This window comes from Accipiter gentilis, chromosome 23, assembly GCF_929443795.1.
Source record: "Accipiter gentilis chromosome 23, bAccGen1.1, whole genome shotgun sequence".
NCBI classification, from domain to species: domain Eukaryota; kingdom Metazoa; phylum Chordata; class Aves; order Accipitriformes; family Accipitridae; genus Astur; species Astur gentilis.
Genome location: NC_064902.1, coordinates 6,500,781 through 6,520,624, shown reverse-complemented (window position 1 = coordinate 6,520,624; position 19,844 = coordinate 6,500,781). Strand labels below are relative to the sequence as shown.

General features: G+C 61.9%; 4 protein-coding genes and 1 pseudogene across 4 annotated transcripts; 1 reads left to right on the top strand and 4 right to left on the bottom strand.

The window, feature by feature from the left end:
* Positions 1-1,114: 1,114 nt before the first annotated feature.
* On the top strand, positions 1,115-3,860 carry LOC126049918 (heat shock transcription factor, Y-linked-like). Its single transcript, XM_049827044.1, has 2 exons — positions 1,115-2,675; positions 3,330-3,860. Exons 1-2 carry the CDS (start codon positions 2,112-2,114, stop codon positions 3,858-3,860), a joined length of 1,095 nt encoding a protein of 364 aa, XP_049683001.1. The 5' UTR covers positions 1,115-2,111.
* Positions 3,861-5,126: 1,266 nt separating this feature from the next.
* LOC126049847 (hyaluronidase-1-like) lies at positions 5,127-7,026 on the bottom strand. The gene is made up of 4 exons (XM_049826918.1): positions 6,936-7,026; positions 5,880-6,810; positions 5,663-5,752; positions 5,127-5,573 (listed from the first exon to the last, which is right to left on the bottom strand). Exons 2-4 carry the CDS (start codon positions 6,777-6,779, stop codon positions 5,256-5,258), a joined length of 1,308 nt encoding a protein of 435 aa, XP_049682875.1. The 5' UTR covers positions 6,780-6,810; positions 6,936-7,026; the 3' UTR covers positions 5,127-5,255.
* LOC126049917 (translation initiation factor IF-2-like) lies at positions 6,940-7,908 on the bottom strand (annotated as a pseudogene).
* A 347-nt stretch (positions 7,909-8,255) lies between these two features.
* HYAL2 (hyaluronidase 2) lies at positions 8,256-16,988 on the bottom strand. Its single transcript, XM_049826903.1, has 4 exons — positions 16,906-16,988; positions 9,781-10,742; positions 9,023-9,112; positions 8,256-8,853 (listed from the first exon to the last, which is right to left on the bottom strand). Exons 2-4 carry the CDS (start codon positions 10,723-10,725, stop codon positions 8,455-8,457), a joined length of 1,434 nt encoding a protein of 477 aa, XP_049682860.1. The 5' UTR covers positions 10,726-10,742; positions 16,906-16,988; the 3' UTR covers positions 8,256-8,454.
* On the bottom strand, positions 15,104-19,713 carry TUSC2 (tumor suppressor 2, mitochondrial calcium regulator). Its single transcript, XM_049826924.1, has 3 exons — positions 19,400-19,713; positions 18,985-19,105; positions 15,104-17,348 (listed from the first exon to the last, which is right to left on the bottom strand). The coding sequence occupies exons 1-3, from the start codon at positions 19,549-19,551 to the stop codon at positions 17,283-17,285; spliced, it is 339 nt and encodes a 112-aa protein (XP_049682881.1). The 5' UTR covers positions 19,552-19,713; the 3' UTR covers positions 15,104-17,282.
* Between the last annotated feature and the right edge of the window lie 131 nt (positions 19,714-19,844).

Genomic DNA, 19,844 nt, shown 5'->3' with positions numbered 1-19,844 from the left:
TGGCAAAGAACGTGTGTCGTGGTTTAAGCCCAGCCGGCAGCAACGCACCATGCAGCCTCTCTATCACTCCCCCTGCACCCCACTGTGGGATAAGGAGGAGAAAATGTAAAGAAAAGCTCATGGGTCAAGACAAGGACAGGGAAGGATCACTCACCAATTATGGTCATGGGCAAAAGACAGGCTCAACTTGGGGAAGAAACAAAATCAATTTAATTTACTACCTATCAAATCAAAACAAGGATACTGAGAAGTAAAACCAAACCTCAGAACACCTTCCCCTCACCCCTCCCTCCTTCCCATCTCCACTCCGCTCCTGGTTCTCTCTCCCTCCTCCCCCCGGTGGTGCAGGGGAACAGGGGATGGGGTTGGGGTCAGCTCGACACACATTATCCCTGCCGCTCCTTCCTCAGGGGCAGGATTCCTCACACTCTTCCCCTGCTCCAGCGTGGGGTCCCTCCCACGGGAGACAGTCCTCCACAAACTTCTCCAGCCTGAGTCCTTCCCACGGGTTGCAGTTCTTCACGAACTGCTCCAGTGTGGGTCCCTTCCATGGGCCGCAGTCCTTCAGGCACGGCCTGCTCCAGCGCGGGCTTTCCCGTGGAGTCACGGCCATTTTGGGCAGCCTCCGCTCCCCTCCATGAGCTGGGGGGGACAGCCTGCCGCCTCACCGTGGGCTGCGGGGGCATCCACCTCCTCAGGCGCCCCTCCTCCACCTCCTCCTTCACTGACCTCGGTATCCGCAGAGGGGTTCCGCTCACATTCCAAGCCCCCTGCTCACTGGGGGTTTCCCTTCTTAAATCCGTTCTCCCAGAGGCGCTGCCACTGTCACCGATTGGGTCGGCCTGGGCCAGAGACGGGTCCGACGTGGAGATGGGGTGGCTTCTGGCAGCTTCTCACAGGAGCCACCCCTGTAGCCCACTCCCCCGCTACTAAACCACCACCACACAACCCCAAAACAACTTGGTAATAACCCAGTACATGTTTCTGAAAGCCATGACTACAGAATCCAAAGGTCTAATCACGTCTCCATTGGTACCTTCTGAGATCCTTATTCATGTAATAAAAAGAAATGAATGAGTAAGCTGCAGTAGCTCTGCAGAAATCAAACAACTGGATGTTGCTGGACTCCATAAAAGTGCTGGGGGGGCTCACAACCCCAAGTTATTCTAACCAGGACATTTCTGCTCTGGAGAGACCATCTTGAAAATGGATGTTTGGAAATGTTTTCATCGTCATAGGGTTTTGTTGCCAAACCTGATGCAAGTTTGTCACCTGTACAAGACCTCCTGCCTGTTACACTTAGTGCTTCTGCATTGCACTAGCCCAGGGAGCAGGCAGGAGCCACCCTGTCCCCGGGAGAGAAGGGAAATAGCAAGTCCCTGCAGAGCAGTCTCCCTTCCTTCTTTCTTTCCACTCTTCAGAAAGAACTGTCGTCCTGCTCTGGCTCTGTATTGCAATGCCACTAGACAAAGTGGCGGACTGGAGGAATCCTCCTCCTTTTCCCCAAGGCTTTCCCTGTGTCTTGGACTGCCTCCTCCCATGCCTGGCAGAGGCTACACACTTGCTGCTGCTCTTGGTGTCTGTCTAGGTGAATGCAAACTTCAGGCAGCTTTGACAGCTGGGATGATGTTTCCTTACAGTCACCATCCAGCGACAAGACAACAAAGACTACCACATAAGGACATTTCTGCAGCTGTCAGAGGTGCCCGGCTGGACAGCTTCCCAAATGGGGTACTGGGATGCCCAAGGCTGCAGCCCTCCCCCCTCCTCCCTGCGGACCCACTCCTGGATGCAACCGCACCCAGCACGGTCCTCTCACTGCCTACAGCCCTTCAACGCAGCTTTATTGACTTCTGCGCTCTGGAGTCCCACCACTGGTGGCTCTGGGAGTGAAAAGCAACAAGTGCTCTTCAGCAATTTCTCCTCTGGCTGCTCCCTTCTGCCAGGGCACCGCTGTCAAGCGTCACCGAGATGTCACACTGTGATGTCACCACTACGCAACACCAGCGTCCCAGCGACAGCTCAGGGTGTTCCATTGGCACTCACAGCCAGCCAGCGCCAGCTGGCCTTTGCTTGCTGACTGGCAGGAGAAGGCCTGGCTGTCCAGGGCGATGGCTGGTGAGGGAAACTTTAGTCCCACTGGGACAAGAGAGATGAAAAGGGAGCTGCCTGATGCAGAAACACCATCCATCTCTGCTCTGGATGAGATGGACCAGCTGCCAGACATGACTTCTCCTGGCCCTCCAGGGCAGGGGGAAAGAGAACCCCGTGATGCTGCTGGACGAGCGATAAAGGAGGAGCGGGATGTCCAGTCTGGCGGTGACGGACACGAGGCCGAACGAGTCTCTCCTGTTTCCACCAAGGGAGCAGGCAAAGCCAACCAATTCTCATCCCTCTCCTTTCCGGAGAAGCTTTGGAAAATGCTGGAAAGCGACGAGTTTCGGTCCATTTGGTGGAGTCAGGGTGGAAAATACGTGGCCATCAATGAAAAACTCTTCGAAGAGGAGGTGCTGGGCAGGGAAAGACCTCTGCGGGTTTTTGCCACGCAGAAGATGAAGAGCTTCCTTCGACAGCTCAACTCCTATGGATTCACCAAAGTGCGACGGCATTTCGAAAGATCTGCTTACCTGCCTGAATTCCTAGCAGAAGAAGACGCAGCTGCGGCTCACAGCCAGGTACAGCAGTTGCTCTGCACATCAACTAACACTCACAATAGTCTTGGGGAAGAGAAGGACCTTCACATCAAATCAGGCCTCGCAATAGAGGTGACAGGGTTGGTAGAGAGCAGTCTGTTTTTAATTTCCTTCTCAGGTCATTTTCAGAAAGGTCGAGTTAGTCTTTCTGGCTTGTAGAAGTGCAGATAAAATACAGTTGGGCTATATCCACTGAGTTTGAACCCATTAAATAGAAGGACAGACTCAGCATAACCTGATTTCTTTTAATGTCTTTGATACATGTCTTGCTGTACCAAATCCCAAACCTTCCTGTGGCACCTCCTGTATGCCAACATGTAAGGATCACAGTATTACCTGCCTGCTCATATCCACACTGCAGTTGCTGAAAACTAGTGGTATTTGGCTTTCAATACTTACGCTTTTGAAAATCCTACACCGCTCTGCTCCCCGGTAGCAAAAACCCAGGGGTGGTGATGACTGAAGAGAACCATCACATAACATTTTAGCCTAAGCTTTAGTTGTCAAACACCCCTCTGAGGCCCTTTCGGTATCCAGGCTTGTCTTCTGAAACTCAAAGTCTTAGTTCTTGTAGCTGGGGCTTTTCCAGCCTTGGGAAGGTGGCAACTAACTCTTCTCCTTTGCTTTTTTTTTTAGATACTCTACTACTACAACCCCACCTTTAACAGAGAGCATCCCCACCTGCTGGAAAAGTGCAAGAGGAGAGTTGTCCTCAAACGGAGAGCCCCGCATGCACCAGAGGTGGATGAAGGGCACCCCTCCAGAAGCCCAGACGGTCAGTCTGCAAGGGACACGCAGGCGTCTCCACCCGTGATGATCACACCCACCAAGCGACGGGCTAAATCACCTCCCGGCCTCGGAAGCGCCTATCCATCTCCACCGGCAGCTGGTCCCAGTTTTCCAGAGCCTGACAGAGCAGCAGGCATCGAGAGGTTCACCTCTCTGGCCGCCTTCTTTCTAACAACAACAGGCAGCCAAACCCCAGGTGGCCTCCAGCACGCTGCTCCGTGGTTTGCAATGCACATGCTGGCAGCAGCCTCAGTTCTGCTGAAGCCAAGGCCACCCCGTGGCCAAAGCCCCAGAGTCCGCCACTGCCCCACCTGCACCTGCAGCCGCAGCCCTGCAGATGCAGGCAGAGCCTTTGGACCCCAGCGCGGCACATTCTAGAGAGAACACAGAGGGTCGTCAGCAAGTCAACAGTGTCTAATTCATAGCGTTCTTAAGAGATAGAGCTTAACAGATTTAGTAAGAAACAGAGCTTAGAAGAGTTGGTCATGTCAACGGTGTCTAATTCATAGCGTTCTTAAGAGATAGAGCTTAACAGATTTAGTAAGAAACAGAGCTTAGAAGAGTTGGTCATAAGTCAACGGTGTCTAATTAATAGCGTTCTTAAGAGATAGAGCTTAATACATTTAGTAAGAAACAGAGCTTAGAAGAGTTGGTAATAAGTCAACAGTGTCTAATTCATAGCGTTCTTAAGAGATAGATCTTAACAGATTTAGTAAGAAACAGAGCTTAGAAGAGTTGGTAATAAGTCAATGGTGTCTAATTAATAGCGTTCTTAAGAGATAGAGCTTAATACATTTAGTAAGAAACAGAGCTTAGAAGAGTTGGTCATAAGTCAACGGTGTCTAATTCATAGTGTTCTTAAGAGATAGAACTTAACAGATTTAGTAAGAAACAGACCTTAGAAGAGTTGGTAATAAGTCAACGGTGTCTAATTCATAGCATTCTTAAGAGATAGAGCTTAACAGATTTAGTAAGAAACAGAGCTTAGAAGAGTTGGTAATAAGTCAACGGTGTCTAATTCATAGCGTTCTTAAGAGATAGAGCTTAAAAGATTTAGTAAGAAACAGAGCTTAGAAGAGTTGGTAATAAGTCAACGGTGTCTAATTCATAGCGTTCTTAAGAGATAGAGCTTAACAGATTTAGTAAGAAACAGACCTTAGAAGAGTTGGTAATAAGTCAACGGTGTCTAATTAATAGCGTTCTTAAGAGACAGAGCTTAACAGATTTAGTAAGAAACAGAGCTTAGAAGAGTTGGTCATAAGTCAACGGTGTCTAATTCATAGCGTTCTTAAGAGATAGAGCTTAAAAGATTTAGTAAGAAACAGACCTTAGAAGAGTTGGTAATAAGTCAACGGTGTCTAATTAATAGCGTTCTTAAGAGACAGAGCTTAACAGATTTAGTAAGAAACAGAGCTTAGAAGAGTTGGTAATAAACTGTTGGAATAATAAACCTTTCCCATTTGTCCTGTCCTGCAGCTATTCCCATAAATGTTCCTCTTTTTTTCTGGCTTCTTTGAAGTGTTACACTCCGAGAGCCCCTGGCCCAACGCATAGCCCTTGGCAGTTTCATGAGGCACCGCCGGTGTCACTGGGGGACCCTCTTGCCCCAAAACATGCCACGGCAGAAGACAATGAGATGGTTGCGGGTGCCTACCGGTTTTATTAGCAGCCTCGTGTTTGGGTTCCTAACCCCACACTGAGGGTTCTGGGGCACAGGATGGTGTCACCTTGCCCACCCCGGTGTCCCTGGCAGGGGGGAGGGGGAGAGGGGTGTCACTCAGCAAAGCCCTGGATGTCGCAGTGGGGTCCCTGCCACTCGTCATAGCACTGGCAGCTGAACTCCTCGGCCAGCCGGGAGACGTCGTCACCAGACTCCACGCTCTGGGCCACCAGCCAGGGCTTGCCGGCTTGCAAGTCGATTGTGAAGCGGAAGGCATCGAGGTGGAGGAAGCCCTGCTTGTTCTCCTGACGCACGCAGCGGCCCTGGCCGGAGCACAGGCTCTGGCTGCACAGATCGGCGCTGGCCGTCACGTTGACGACGTAGTGGCCCAGGGGCCCGTCCACGTAGTCCTTCAGCCTCAGGCACATCTCCTGCAATGACACGGCAGTGTCACAGCCCTGTGCGGCCGGGGAAGTGGGGGTCCCGCGGGCGGCGACGCGGTGCCACCCGCCACACTCACCTTGGACATGCTGTCGTTGAGGCTGCCCCAGAGGATGATGCCAGCGGCGCCCTGAGCCGCGCTCTCCCCGATGGTGTTCATCAGGTCCTCCTGCACCCGAGGGGAGAGGAGAAGTCAGCGGTGCCCAAAGCCCCTGCGCTGCCCCAGCAGAGCTAAAGACTCCCCAGCATCAACCCATCAGCCTGAGAGGTGCCCACCGTCCCCGTGTCCCCATCACCTGGGAGAGAAAGTCGACGGTGTGGTCGAAGGTGATCTGGGAGTAGGGCAGGACAGGAATGCCGCCATCAAGGACGCCACGCTGGACGGCAAAAGCCTCGGCCACGCGGTGCCGGACGTAGGCGAGCGCCTTGTTGGTGCCGTTGAAGGAGGGGGGTAGGTAGATGCTGGGGTAGAGCGCCCGGCTGCTCTCCCAGAGCCACCACAGCTCCTTGTTCCTCTGCTGCTCCACTGCCGGGCACGTCCCGGTGTAGGGCAGGCTGTCGAAGTTGTTGTTGTAGCAGTCGGGGAAGCCGTAGAAACCCCAGTAGCCGTTGGGACGGAGGGTCTCGCCCAGCCGCAGGGTCTGCTCCATGAAGTTGCGGGCACTCTGCTCAAACTGCTGCTTGGCCGTCTCCTTCACCAGCTTGGGGGGCCACTGCGGGTGCTGCTGCCGCACCAGCTCCTCTGACTTCTGCTGGTAGATGTCCATGGAGGCCCAGTTGCGGATCCACAGCGGGCGCCACTTCTCCCAGTCGATGACGGCCAGCCCGCCGTAGGCAGGGCTGGGCAGGGTGACCTCGATGTCCCGGGTGGCCTGGTGGAGGTGGGCCTGCAGGCTGGCATTTTGGGGGAGCCCCCCGTTCACTGGCACCCCCTCAGATGTGTAGTAGGGGAGAAGCCCCAGCTCCTTGCTGTAGAAGAGCGTGATGTCCTGCCCGATGAAGGACTGCTGGTCGTTGGCCAACACGTCGAAGATCTCCAGGTTGAGGGTGACATTGTACTTCTTGGCGCAGCGCTCCGTGGGGATGTTCCAGATGGTGACGAAGGGGCGGTTGACAAGGACGGGGCCGGGGCCCCCGGCGCGGGCCAGGGTGGGCAGGAGCAGCAGGAGAACCCAGCAGGACCACCCCGATGCCATTGTGCCAGCAGGCGCAGGATGGGTGCCGGAGCTGCTTGGGGAGAGCCGAGACAGGCTGAGACCTCAACGCTTTTATCCCCAGCCCAAACTGGGGCTGGCATTCATCCACGCCCCCGTCCCCGAGCGGTGCCAGTCACCCAGGGTCACCTCTCCCACCTCCTCACGTGAAGTCCCCGAAGTTGTCAGCAGCCGGAGCCCAGCACGACGTCCCCGGAGCGGGGACAGCAGCGTGCCGGGGACCGGCGGCGGCGGGCCCGGCTGGGGAGGAACGCGCAAAGTCAACACCCGGTGACGGGGCCGGCGATGAGCTGGACTGGAAAGACAAACAGACACGGACGGGGGCGGGGGGCCCAAGGTCACGGTGACGGACGTGGGCTGCGCCGGGCGGGTGCCGCTGGGGAAGTGCGGAGCATCGGGAGAAGGGCACTGCGGGGAGGAAGCCCACGGCACGGGGCAGGACCCGGCAGGATGCAGCCCGGGGAACGGCGGCGGCAGAGGAGGGGCACCGTCCGGGGACACGCGTGGCACAGGACGGCACCGTCCGGGGACACGCACGGCAGCCGAGGGGTGCTGTGCCACGCAGGGTCCGTCGTCCCGGCACCGCGGGGCCGGGCCGTGCCCACGGGCTCCCCGAGGACGGGGCAGAGCCGGGAGCGGCTGCAAAGGGCGCGGGCAAAGGCGGGGCCGGGCTGCGCCGGGGACGCTGTGGCACGGCGACAGGAGCCACGCGAGGGCACCGCTGGGGGACACTCGTGGCACAGGGGCGTCCCCCGCCCCCGCAGGGCCGTACCCACCCCCGGCCGCGGCGCAGAGGACGGCGTCCCCCCGCCGCTGTCGCTGTCCCGGTCCCGGGAGGGGGTGGGGGGTGGAGGGGGTCCGTCCCCGCAGCCCCGATCCTGCCGTGTCCACCGCCCACGCACGGCGGGGCGGGGCGGGGCCGAGCGCGTGCCTCCGCTCCGGCCGGAGGCGGGGCCGAGGCACTCCGGGGAGGGTGTGGCCCCGCCGGGAGCGGCCCGCTGGCAGCCCGGAGGCGGAGCCCGGCCTGGGCGGAGTCTGAAGGCAAGAGGCGTGGCCAAGGAGCGCCCGGGGCGGTCCCGCGGCAGCCTCCACGTGGGTGGCCCGGCCGCATCCCGCGGCTCCCACCCGGCGCGGCAGCGGCCCCGCGGGGGAAGCTCCGAGCCCTCCCCGCGCCGTGCCTCCCCCCCGAGCAGCGCACCCCACCCCGGGGAGGCTATGCCTGGGAGAAGGGTGAGGTCCTAGGGGACCTGTACTGCTCCCCCCCTCCCCATCCCATCCCCGAATCAGCCCACACCCCACTCGCACTCTGCCCAGCTTTATTCGAGGTAAAGCACTTTGGTATGGGGCAGCGCACGGGGGCTTAGCACCACACAGCACCCGCTCCCTGCCCCCATGCCCCCCTTGCCCCCATCCCTCTCCTTATAAGAGAGGAGGGCCACCCCCACCCCAACCCCCCCATCCCCATCCCCATGGGGAGCACTTGCCCCACAGCAGGGAGGGCAGAGGTGGGGCAACCACACAGCTCTTCCTCCCCCCCTGTGAAGGGCAGCCCCCCAAAACGAGCTACCTCAGAGGCAGGGTAGGGATATCTTAAATAGGTCCCCTCCACCACCACAGAAAGGGGGTGCCGGGGGGACCAGCTCAGTCCAGGGAGGGGTTAGCGCCAGCTTGCAACCAGCAACAGCACCCCAAGTCCCAGCGGTGCCAGGGGGTCAGGGGCATCGCTGCGGGGGCCAGCGGGCACCTGGCAGCCGCTGCCCTGCCAACCTTGGTAGCAGTGGCAGTGGAAGTGGGTCCGTAGGAAGAGGATGTCAGCTGAGGACAGCTGGCCCTCGGCCCAGAAGAGGGGGTGCTGGGGGTGGTCCTCGTCCCGGTGCCGCAGCTGGAAGCTGGTAGAGTTGAGGTGGAGGAAGACGTCGGCGGTGCTGTCCTGGCGCAGGCAGCGGCCCCGGCCCTGGCACAACACCGTGCTGCAAAGCTGTGCTGCTGTAGTGACGTTCACAATGTAACGACCCAGGTCCCCCTCCAGGTAGTTCTTGATGATCTGGCACGAGTCCTGGGGAAAGGGGGAGGGGGGAAATCAGGGCCACGTTGGGGTACCCCAGGGAGAAAAGTACCCCAGATGGACAGGACACCCCAGCCTTGAGCCACTGGTCCCCCTCCGGGGGCTGGTGACTCTCCATCCATCATCTACCTCCTCAGAAGCATGCTGACCCCAAACCTACCCGGTTTTTGGTGTAGTCCGCGTCGCCCCAGAAGATGGCCCCGGCTGCACCCAGCGCTGCGCTCTCTCCAATGGTGGAAATCAGGTCCGGCTGCAGGGACAGAGCCCACTTAGTGCCCACGGACCCCACACAGCACCCACACCCCCAGCACGGTGTGCCCCAAAAAGCCCACTGTGGGGTCAGGGAGGCAAGACCCCATCTCTGCTCCAGGCCACGGGGAAGAGGGGACTGTCCCAGCTCTTTGGGGACAAGGCTCCCCACCACTGCCCCCCTCCTCCCCGGGGGGCTGAGCCAGCACAGCACAGGGACTAGGGGCTCACACAGCCCAGGGTCCTGGCTGCCGGGACCCAGGAGTCCTCAGCGCCTCCCAGGTACTTCCCTGGTGATTGCGACCATTAGTGCGAGTCCTGCTGCCAGACACCTCACCCATAACGGGGGTGGTTCATGGCACCCCATCACGCACCCACAGAGGAGCTGAGCTGGGGGTACCCACACCGTGACACCCCCCCCCTTGGAGGAAGAGAGCCAGGGCTGGGCAAAACTCCTGGTCATGGGGCCAGCCCCACACCAAAGGGTGCTGCTCCCCACCCCACCAAACCACGAGGTGCCAGTAGCGCCATGAGGGTGGACACCAGCCTCCAGAGCCACCCCGCTCCAGGGGAGCGAGATGGGACACGGGCAGAGGGACCACCTCTGCTGACCCCAGCGCCCAGGCGCCCGGGGCTTGGGACGAGGACATCCTGGTGGCGCAGCCCTACCTGGCTGAGCACGTCCAGCTTGCGGATGTAGGTGGGCCGGGTGTAGACAAAGACGGGCAGAGAGTAGCCATCATGGTGCTGCTGCGAGATGCGCATGGCTTCCATCACCCGCGCTCGCACAAACTTGCGGCTGTTGGGGGTGGAGGCCAGGAGCAGGTCGAGGTAGATGGAGGGGTAGAGGGCCATGCTCTCCTTCCAGAGCCACGCCAGCTGGTCGTTGCGCGTCTTCTCCACGTCCGGGCACTGCCCGGTGTAGCTCTCCTTGTTCTTGCTGTAGTCATGGTTGTAGCAGTCGGGGAAGAGGTAGAACCCCCAGAGCTGCTTGGGTCGGAAGCTCTTGGCCACACGCAGCGTGCGCACCATGAACTGCCGGGCGGCCGACTCGAACTCGAACACCGCCTGCTTGTTCACCTCCTCGCGGGACCAGGTGGGCTGCCGCTGGTACGTCGGCTGCCGCTGGTACACCAGCTGCTGCGATACCTCCCGGTAGATGTCCTTGGGCTTCCAGTTGCGAGCCCAGATGGGCCGCCACTCCTCCCAGTCGATGATGGCCAGCCCCTCCTTGGTGGGCGAGCGGATGTACTTGCTGATGCCGTCCTGGAGACGGGCGAGGTGCTCGGACAGGCTGCTGTTTTGGGGGACGCCGCCGTTGACGGCCACGCGCTGGCTGTTGTAGTAGGGGTAGAGCCCCAGGCGCTCCTTGTAGAAGATGGTGATGTTCTGCCCCACGAAGCCCTCGTTGGGGGACGCTTGCAGGTCGAAGATGCTGAAGTCGAGGGACACGTGGAAGCGGGGCTTGCAGTCCTGGGTGGGCACGTTCCAGGCCACCAGGAAGGGCCGGCGGGTGAGCAGGGGGGCGGCCGACGGCTTCTCGGGGGGCTGCCGGGCCAGGGCCAGCAGGGCCAGCCAGGGCACAGCCGCCACCGCCGCGCAGCCCCGGCGCATCCTGCCCGACGGGGGGCCTGGGGGCAGCGGGGAGAGCGGGGGGGGGCGGTCAGGAGCGGGGCGCAGGCAGGGGGTGCAGGCAGGGGGCGGCTCTGCCCGCACCCCCAAGGCAAACCCCGCCCCGAGCCCCCTCCCCGCAACCCCCCCGCCCGGGGCAGAGGGGTCCCGGGGGAGGTGCGGGCAGAGCCCCCACGAATCCCGGTCCCGGTCTTCGCTCCCCGCCGCTCCCGCGGGTTGCCGGCGCGGCGCCGCCGCCGCCGCCTTTGTCCGAGACCGGCACACAAAGCGCCGGGGCGCGGCCCCCCCGCGGCCCCGTTCCGCGCTCCTCCGCTCCCCCGCCGGCTCTGCCCGCGGCTCACGCCATCCCCCAGCACCGACTCCCACCGGCGCTGCCTCCCCCCGCCGCCCGCTTTAAACCTCCCCGGCGCGCACCACCCGCGGGGGGCGCCGCCTCCCCGCCCCGACCGGCCCCGCCCCGACCGCGCCGCGCCGGGATGGCGGCGCGGACCATGGCGGGGCCCCGGGGGAGAGGATCGCCGGCGGACCGCCCCTCCCCACAGGCACACGCACATACACCTCCGTGGGGCCGCGGCACCGGGCGAGGAGCGTCGCCCCCCCCTCGCCCCGCCGCGCTTGGTACGGCCCGGGAAGCCCCGCCCCCCGAGCGGCGGAAGGGGGCGGGGCCGAGGGGTGCCGGCAGGGGGCGCCGTGGGGCGCGGGGGGGGGCGGGGCCCAAGGGGCTGCGGCGCTCGGCGGGGCCGGGGAGGGGGGGGGGGGGTGTGTCCCCAAAACGGTGGTGACCCCAGGACGGTGGTGACCCTAAAATGGTGGTGACCCCAGAATGGTGGTGTTCCCAGGGTGGTGGTGACCCCAGGATCATGGTCATGCCAAAATGGTGGTGACCCCAGGCTGGTGGTGACCCCGGAACGGTGGTGACCCCGGAACGGTGGTGACCCCAGGATGATGTCCCCAGGATCAGCTTGTCCCCAAAATGGTGGCGACCCCAGGCTGGTGGTGACCCTGGAACAGTGGTGACCCCAGGATGGTGTCCCCAGGATCAGCTTGTCCCCAAAATGCTGGCGACCCTAGGCTGGTAGTGACCCCGGAACAGTGGTGACCCTGGGATAGTGTCCCCAGGATCACCTTGTTCCCAAAATGGTGGCGACCCCAGGCTGGTGGTGACCGCGGAACGGTGGTGACCCCGGAACAGCAGTCACCCTGGGATTGGTGTCCCCAGGATCAGCTTGTCCCCAAAATTATGGTGACCCTGGCACAGCAGTGACCCCGGATTAGCGGTGACCCCGGGATGGTGTCCCCAGGATCACCTTGTTCCCAAAATGATGGTGACCCCAGGGTGGTGGTGACCCCAGAACAGCGGTGTCCCCTGGGCAGTGCGGCCCCCTTGTCCCCCCCCGGGCAGGACGTCCTGTGCGGGACCGGGGGAATCAGTGCGGCTGACTCAGCCGCGGCCCCACCGGTTTCCTGCCTGGGGGGACACACAAGGGGGCCACCGGGGCAGCGGGGCTGTGGGAGGCGGGGGGCTTCCTTCCCGGGGCACCACCGAGGCTCCGGCGGGTTCCTCCGGGTGGGCAGCGGGACAGGCAGGGCTGAAGGCCCAGCCGTGTGGCGGTCCCCGTGTCCTGCCCGTCCCCTGCCCGTTCTGGCCAGGGCTGGTCCCGGCGGGCTGGGGGGCCATCGGGGTGCCCCCGCAGAGGAAGCACCGGGGCCAGAGCGTGAGGGTGTGCCGGGGCCGGTGGGGGAAGGAAGCAGGGCTGAATCTGCGGAAGCGCTCCCCAGCCGCCCGTCAGCTCCCCGGAGAGCGGGTGGGAGCGCCGAGCCCGGCATTGTTTGGTGCCGGCCCTCGGTGCCGGCGGTGCCAAGCCCAGGGCCGCCGGCACCCGCAGATGGCTCCCGTTAGTGGGACCCGCTTGGGTCTCAGCTTTCATGGCGAAGCTCCCACTAAGGGGGTGACGGTACCGCCGGGGACGGGCACCGCTCCGAATCCGAGCTGCACCCCACAGCTCAGCCCGGCCTGCGGGCAACGCCAGGCACCGGCCGGGAGAGGGGCAGGGAAGGTCGGCCACCGGCCGGGCGTTGGCTGCCAAAACCCTCCGGAGAGAGATTGTGGGGAGCCAAGAAATCCCAGCGCTGGCGGGCGCTGCCCTTCCCCTCCGGGCAGTAAACAGGCTCCCTTCGCTTGCAGCAGAAATGCCTAAAATTTTCCATCCTCCACGGCCTTGTGGGCCGAAGGTAACCAGACCCGCCGGCAGCCGGGTGGCCGAAGGGGTCACAGCTTTCCGCTGCCGGGGGGGCTGGAAGTCCTCAACGCAACGCAGCTTCGGGCTGCTGTCCCCTCAGGAGGGCTCGGCATCGCCTGCCTTGGTTTCCCTCCTCCCTTCCCACAGGGAAGACCCTGGATCTTGGGAGGGGGCAGCTGGACAGATCCAGCCTCCCCTCTCCTGTCTCACCCCGCTGAGCGTGACGGGATTTTAAGCTGTTCCCAGGCAGGCACGAGAGCGGAGAGGGGCACGGGGCAGAGGAGGTGGGCAGTGGCTGCCCCACGTGGGTGGCTACGAATCCCTCACGGATGCCGGATAACGGGGCGTGAGTCACATCCGCTCGTGCCGGACAGGTCCGGGCAAGGTGGGAGAGGAGCTCGACTTGGGGACGGAGCAGTCGCGGGGCCAGGAGGGGAGGTCAGCACCTGCCTCTGCCCCGGGCTGGGGGCTGCGGGCACGGCCCTGCCCTGTGGGCAGCAGGAGGGGGACGGGGGTGACCCCAGTGGACACAGAGATGCTCGCAGGGCCGACGGGCCACAGCCACCGCCTTGTTTAATTAACTTTGCCGAGCCCTACCGCCCCGCGCAGCCACCCAGTCCCCCTCAAGGCCACCACGATCTGTCCCTCCTGGGGTTGGGACCCCAGGCAAAAGTCCCAGAGCCTCGTCCCCCGCAAGCCAAAGTGCTGGCAGGACACGCCGCACCGCTCTCTCATTACAGCTTTCGTCAGCAGCTCATTTCCGAGCCGGCTTGCGCGGAGGAAATGATGAGAGGTGGTGGTGGCTGCAGGAAAACATTTGCAGGGCTGCCGGGGGCAGGACACAGGGCACAAAGTGAGATCACGCTCGCCCCATGGACAGCCAGCACCACTTGGAGGGACAGGCAGCATCCCGGCACGGGGTCATGCTGGGTTCGAGAAAGTCGTCAGGCCCTGGTGATTAATGAGGCACTGATTTGGCAGGGCAGGCGATGAAGGAGCGGACAAGCGGATCCTCCCCCCCCGCAGGCATCGGGCAGAGGGATGGGAAGAGGTCGGCTTGAGGCTGGGCTGCCCAGGACGCCCCGGTCCCTCGCTGCCTCCCAGGTCCCTCCAGACCTCCATCCCCACATGGGAGAGGAGAGGGGCCTGAGCTCCAACGCTTTGGGGCTGAACAAGAAAATTAAATATAAACACATTTTAGTTATATACGTAAAGGATGTCACAGCAGCTACAAGCACAGTCACAGCCCGACAAAGCCACCAACTCCTGCCAGCACCACGTGCCAAATTGGAGCACCTGGAAACGGCTGTGACTCGTGGCTCCTTCACTACCAGTTCAGCCACGTGTGCACAAACGCCCACCTCCCGAAAAAACAGGGGGCTCAAAGTGCCAGCAGCAAACAGAGCGGCATGGCAAAGCCCACCTGCCCTCAGCTCTCCAGCATCTCCTTCGTCTGCCCATGGACACAGCTGCTTGCTCACCCGCCATCTCCAGTAAGACAGCTCTTGGACTTGCAGGCTCTACAAATAATTTTATTGAAATTTAACAAAAGTGGACAGATGCACTGGGAGGAAGGACCATAAATAGTGTACGTTTCCCAAACCTATGGGTCCTACCCGCACGCTAGAGGAGCAAAGAGCCTAGTGTGAGTGAGCATGGTTCAGCTATACATCTACAACGGAAAGCACAACATCGCACAGAAATTGTAAAAAAAAAAAAAAAAAAAATTGAGAGGAAAACTTTCCTTTTTTTTTTTTTTTCCTTGCTCCAACACCACAGTGGACACAGATACTATTTACAGCGACCTTCACATTTTTAAGATCCCTCCAGGTGCTCCCAAGGCCCTGCTGCTGCAGGAGGGCTGGAGGCCAGGGGAGGGGAGGGGGCCCAGTGGGCTGGCTGCTTGGGGGACCAGCCTGGGAAGAAGTGGGGCAGGACGCAGCTTGTTGGCAGCCTGCAGAGGTTCGCTGCCGCTCTGGTGACACAGAGGGGGGTGGAAGGGGTGGGAGAAAGCCTGTTTTTTGGGGGGAAGCATGTTTGACACCCTGGGGGAAGGGTGGGCAGCCTGTCAGGGAGGACAAAAGCATCCTTGCTAAGCCGGTCTCCGTCTCAGTCTCTGCCCCCCCCCCCCCCCCCCCCGGGGTTCCAGCCTTGCCTTGTCAGCAGATTTTTGGCCGGTAGCCAGGCGAGGGGCTCCCTGTTGGGGAGGAAAACGGCACCAGCCCCCTCCCCGCTCCTCCTCCGCCTCCCCCCCCGTGCCCATGGCGGGTTCGGTGCAGCTTCCCGCACCCTCAAACAGCAGTGGGGCAAGGTGGCACAGACAGCCCGGCCACGGCTTTCTCTCCTCTTCCTGGGGGCAGCAGCTCCTGCTCTCCTGTGGAACCCGAGGGACGCCCTTTCCAGGGAAATCCAGCCCGGGAGAAACTCGAGAGCAGGTGGTGCAAATAAGAAACACTTCAGTGGGGGATTGTTTTAAGACAAGACTCTTTCAAGCAAGCAGGAGAACAAAAGATGTCAAAAGAAGCGCCCAGCATCACAGTGTAGACGGGCTCCCTGCCGGAGCCCTGCCCTCCTGCTTCCCTGACTGGTGGCAGCCAGAACATCCGCTTCACCCTTCATGCTCGCTCCTGTTGATGGGAACAGCGGGTGGGGGGACGCAGAGGGAAGAAGGGGGACTCAGAGGGAAGAGGTGGTGACAGGAAGACGGCAACAGCCACGCCGCTGTTATCTCCCTGAAGCCGAGAATGTGGCCCCACGCCCGGGCGGCTCTCAGCGGGCAAGGGGATGGATACATCCAACGTAGATGTTGACAGGGCTGGCAGCCAAGTGCCAGCAGCTTAAATTAAAAATCGAGGTAGCAAACGTCTGAAGTGCTTAGAAAGTAAGTTCTGGAACGAAAGAGGAGGAAAGCTGAGCTGGCTGCTGCGGGGAGCAGGCTCTGACCCAGTTTAAAGCTGTGCCTGCTACCCCACGGCCGGTCCTCCTCCGCCCACCCACCCCGGGGGGCAGTCAAGCAGGGAGGCAGTGGCTCCCAGCGCTGGCAAGGGGCGGTACGAGTCAGGCCTTTCCCTGGCCCTGCAGCAGCTGGCTTGGCACCCCAGGGCCCGCACGCAGGGGTGAGAGGTTTTTTGGTGCTGCCAAGGCGACCTCAACCTTCTCAAGCGGGAGGAAAGAGGAGAAAAGAGCAAGACCTTCCGAGACGGAGCAGAAAGCCTCCCTTTAAAGTGCATCACATCTCTCCTCCTGCCACCAGCTGGGACGCGGGAGGAACCATAGTTCACATCGCCAGGGAGATTTCCAAGCCAGGGCAGGCACACCGATCGATTGTTTTAGGGGGACGGGGAGCAAAGAGATGATTTCCTTCCTGCTTGGCTCTGTCAAGGCCCACCCTACCGGGAGGTTCGTTCAAGACGGCACCAGGGGCGAGGACGTTACGAGGAGATGTCTTGCCAGCAGCACAACCCCACAGCGGGCAAAGGACGGCACTCAGCAGGAGCCAGCTTGCTAACGGGGGAGGCAAGTCCGCTGCAGAGCTGGGGACCTCGCTGCTGCCAGCAGCGGCCACAGACCACAGAGCTCTCCTGCGGGCAGAGAGACTGCAGGCAGCAGCAAAGCCAACCTCCCCAGAGCCGGCATAAGCAGGGAAACGCACAGGGGGAAGAGACCGAGGTCCAAGATAGAGGCATCTGATCTCCATCCCCTTCCCAAGAGGAGTGCAGCAGCCAGCCGGCTGTGCTTCGAGACCGGCCACCCCTCGGCCTGCCCCGTTTATCCTCCATCAACAGACCCATCCAGGGGAGCATCACATAACACCCACGTCAAGCAACACGCTGCAACGCTGGCCATCTAACCGCCGGGCCTGAGGGACCTCGAGGCCCCGGGCAGCGCATTACCTTGTCCTGGCTCTCCCTGGGCCGCATACCTGAGAAGCAGGGGATTTTCTCTGGCGAGAAGTGCAGGCTCGCTCTCCCTTTAACAGCTCAAACACAGCAGCTCGTTTGCAGTTCCAGTTACCCATCAAACGTCGGCTAGAGGCTACAAAAGGTATTTTAGTCTTCTGACTCAAGCGAGGATATTTTTAAGCAGTCGTTGCACGAGGTCACCCATCTCCTGCGAGGAGCGCTAGCCAAGCCTAGCCCAGCCTGCTCCGTCCTGCCTCACCTCCAGGCGAGGGGAGAGCCGCCGTCCCCGCTGCGCGCCCAGAGTCCTCCTCAGGTGGGAACACGACGCAGCCTCGCCTGGTGAGGCTAGGAGCGGTGGGGCAGGGCCTCCCGCCCGCGGGCAGCAACGTCTGGTAACTCACACCTCGCAGATGATCACCGGGAAATCCACGTGAATGCGAGGGTGCTCTAGTTTCACTATGCCCTGAAAGAAGAGTCAGAGTGGTGAGCAGAGGAGATCACCAAACAACAACCCCAAGCCCTGTGAGTAACCCTGTACTACAGACGGCACCACGCCCTCGAGGAACAGGAGTCCATAAAGCCGCCGTGACAGTGACACCAGGTACGCCTGAACAGCGGCACGCAAAGCGAAAGCACTTTGCCCTTCGAACTTGTCCCTGGAGAGCTGAGGGCGGCGCGGCTGGCTGCCACACATGGCGGGTCTGGAGCTCAGCAGAGCGAGAAAGGAGGGAGCTGCTCTGCCAGGCACTGGCCGTGCAGCAGCTGGTGCGTGACTGGCAGATATTGGCCGTCTGGGCTTTTCATCCGGCACCTTTCATTCACGGGATTTAAAAGAATGAAAAGAGCTCTCAGAGAGGAAGCAGCCAGGGCAGCTGGCACACAAGAAAAGCAGCTTTCTATCCAGAGGGGAGGCTGCTGAATGCACGCTCCCTCCACGCCAGCCACAGGCGCCTTTCCCATGCTCCGTCCAAGCCTTCTCCTGTTACAGCACTGGGAGGACCCACTGGCAGGTGGGGGGCTGGGGCTGGAGTCAGGGCTCGGGGCTGGGCCTGTACTCGCAGAGCCAGAGAAAAGCCTGGGCTAGCGAAGGGCTATTTAGTGCCGGTATCTGCTCTCTCTGGCTCAGACAAACTTTCCAACCAAGCGAGTTTCAACCCACATCGAGGAGGGTTAGGAGGCAGTCCCACAGCCTGAGCCTGCCTCTGCAAGAAGGCCAGCCTGTGGAGCAGTGCCGAATCCTTCCCCCCCAATAACTGCCTGTGTGGTGCCCAGAGGGGTCCCACCCTGCTGGAGGGCTGCTCACCCCTCAGAGCGCACCAACGGCTTGCTCCAGGTGCTCGCTAGAGCTGTGCCTTTCTGCTTACTTTGGAAAGACTCCTGCAGGGTCTCTCTCCAGCCCTGGTTTGATCCTCCCTTTTCTCCATTTATGCCCCCAGAAGCTTCCATACATGCAGGCTATCCTTCTCCTGCACCGAGACCCTCAACTGGTGTCCCAGCCCCTTCCTGGCTTCAGCCCAGTTGCTTATTTTAAGAGGAGACTTTTGCAAAGTGAGGTGCAAAACGCATAGCTGTCAACACCACCGTCAGTACTGAGCAGCCGGGGAAAACATGTGCACTTGCGTCAGCAGGTGACGGACTTTGGCTGCTGCTCCCGAAGCCACGGCCCGGCCCTCCACAGCGATGTGACACCAGCTGAGCAAGCGCAGCACCCCACACCATGGGGAAGGTAGTCAACGATGGGACACCACGGCTGTGCATGGCTGCCTGGCACTCTGTGCCCCACAACACACACCCAGCTGAACTATCATCCCCAGCCTGGCAGCTCTACAGGGCTGGGGCACTGCTTCTCTCTGGAAAGGGGGGCTGGAGGGTGTCACCAGCTCTCCCTCTCCTGCCACAGCCTCACTAGGTGGCACGGGTGTAAGCCAGGACACACAGGAGCCACGACTCTGAGGCTGACGCTGCAGGGAGAGCAGAAAGCCTTTGCCTTCCCGGCAAGAAGATGCCCCGAGGGAGAAGGCCCATGCGCAAAGCCAGGACTTCAACTGTCACCGTGGTGCTTTGGCACTCGCTTTCCCCCACCCTTCTCCACGCGCTACCTGAGGTATCAGGTTCTTGTGGATCCTCTTCAGCTTGGCGCGCTTCCTCCCATTCTTGGTAACGATTGTCTCCTCGTAGAACTCATGGGCGAGGTCCCCGTCCTCATCGTAATACATGGAGCTGCCGAGAGGAAAGGGGAGCTGGCTAGGTAAGAGCCTGCCGACCGCTGCCGGCTTCCTGCGCCCCGAGCAGGGGACGGAGCTGGGACTGGCCGGCACCACCAGCCCTGCGAGGGCTGCAACGACCACCCGCTGCCGGCTCAGCCGCCCACTCGTCCCCCCCGCCGCCCCGCGGAAGGCCAGGGCCCGCGTCCCCCCGCCCCCGCCCGCCACGCCGGTGCCGGTGCTCGGGTAGGCCTGGACCGAGCCCGCAGCGGAGCCCCCCCCCTCCCCGCCGCCTCCCCCGGCCTCTCACCCGCGGCGTGTGAAGACGAAGGGGGTGGCGGCGCGCGCGGCCCGAGCCCGGGCCAGGGCCTGCTGCCCGCCGGGGCCCTCGGCGCCGCCGCCGCCCGCCGCCGGGGAGGCGAAGGGCCACAGTCCCCGCGACTTGGAGCCGCTGGCGCCCATGGCGGCGGCGGGGGCGGCGGGAGCGGGGCGGGGGGCGAGGGAGGACCCGGGGAGGGGTGGGGTGTGTGTGTGGGGGGGGGGGGGGGGTGAGGGGGAAGCGGCCCGGAGCCGCCCGGCGACAGCGACCGAGCACCTCCCGACGTGCGCCGCCGCGCTGCGACACTTCCGGCGCCCGCGATACCCCCTACACGTGACCCGGGAGGGATGAGGTGCCGCCCGCGTCACGTGAGAGCGGCGCGGGGCGTGCTCTCCTCCCCGCCTGGCACCGGCGGCAACGCAGGGGCCGCCGGTTC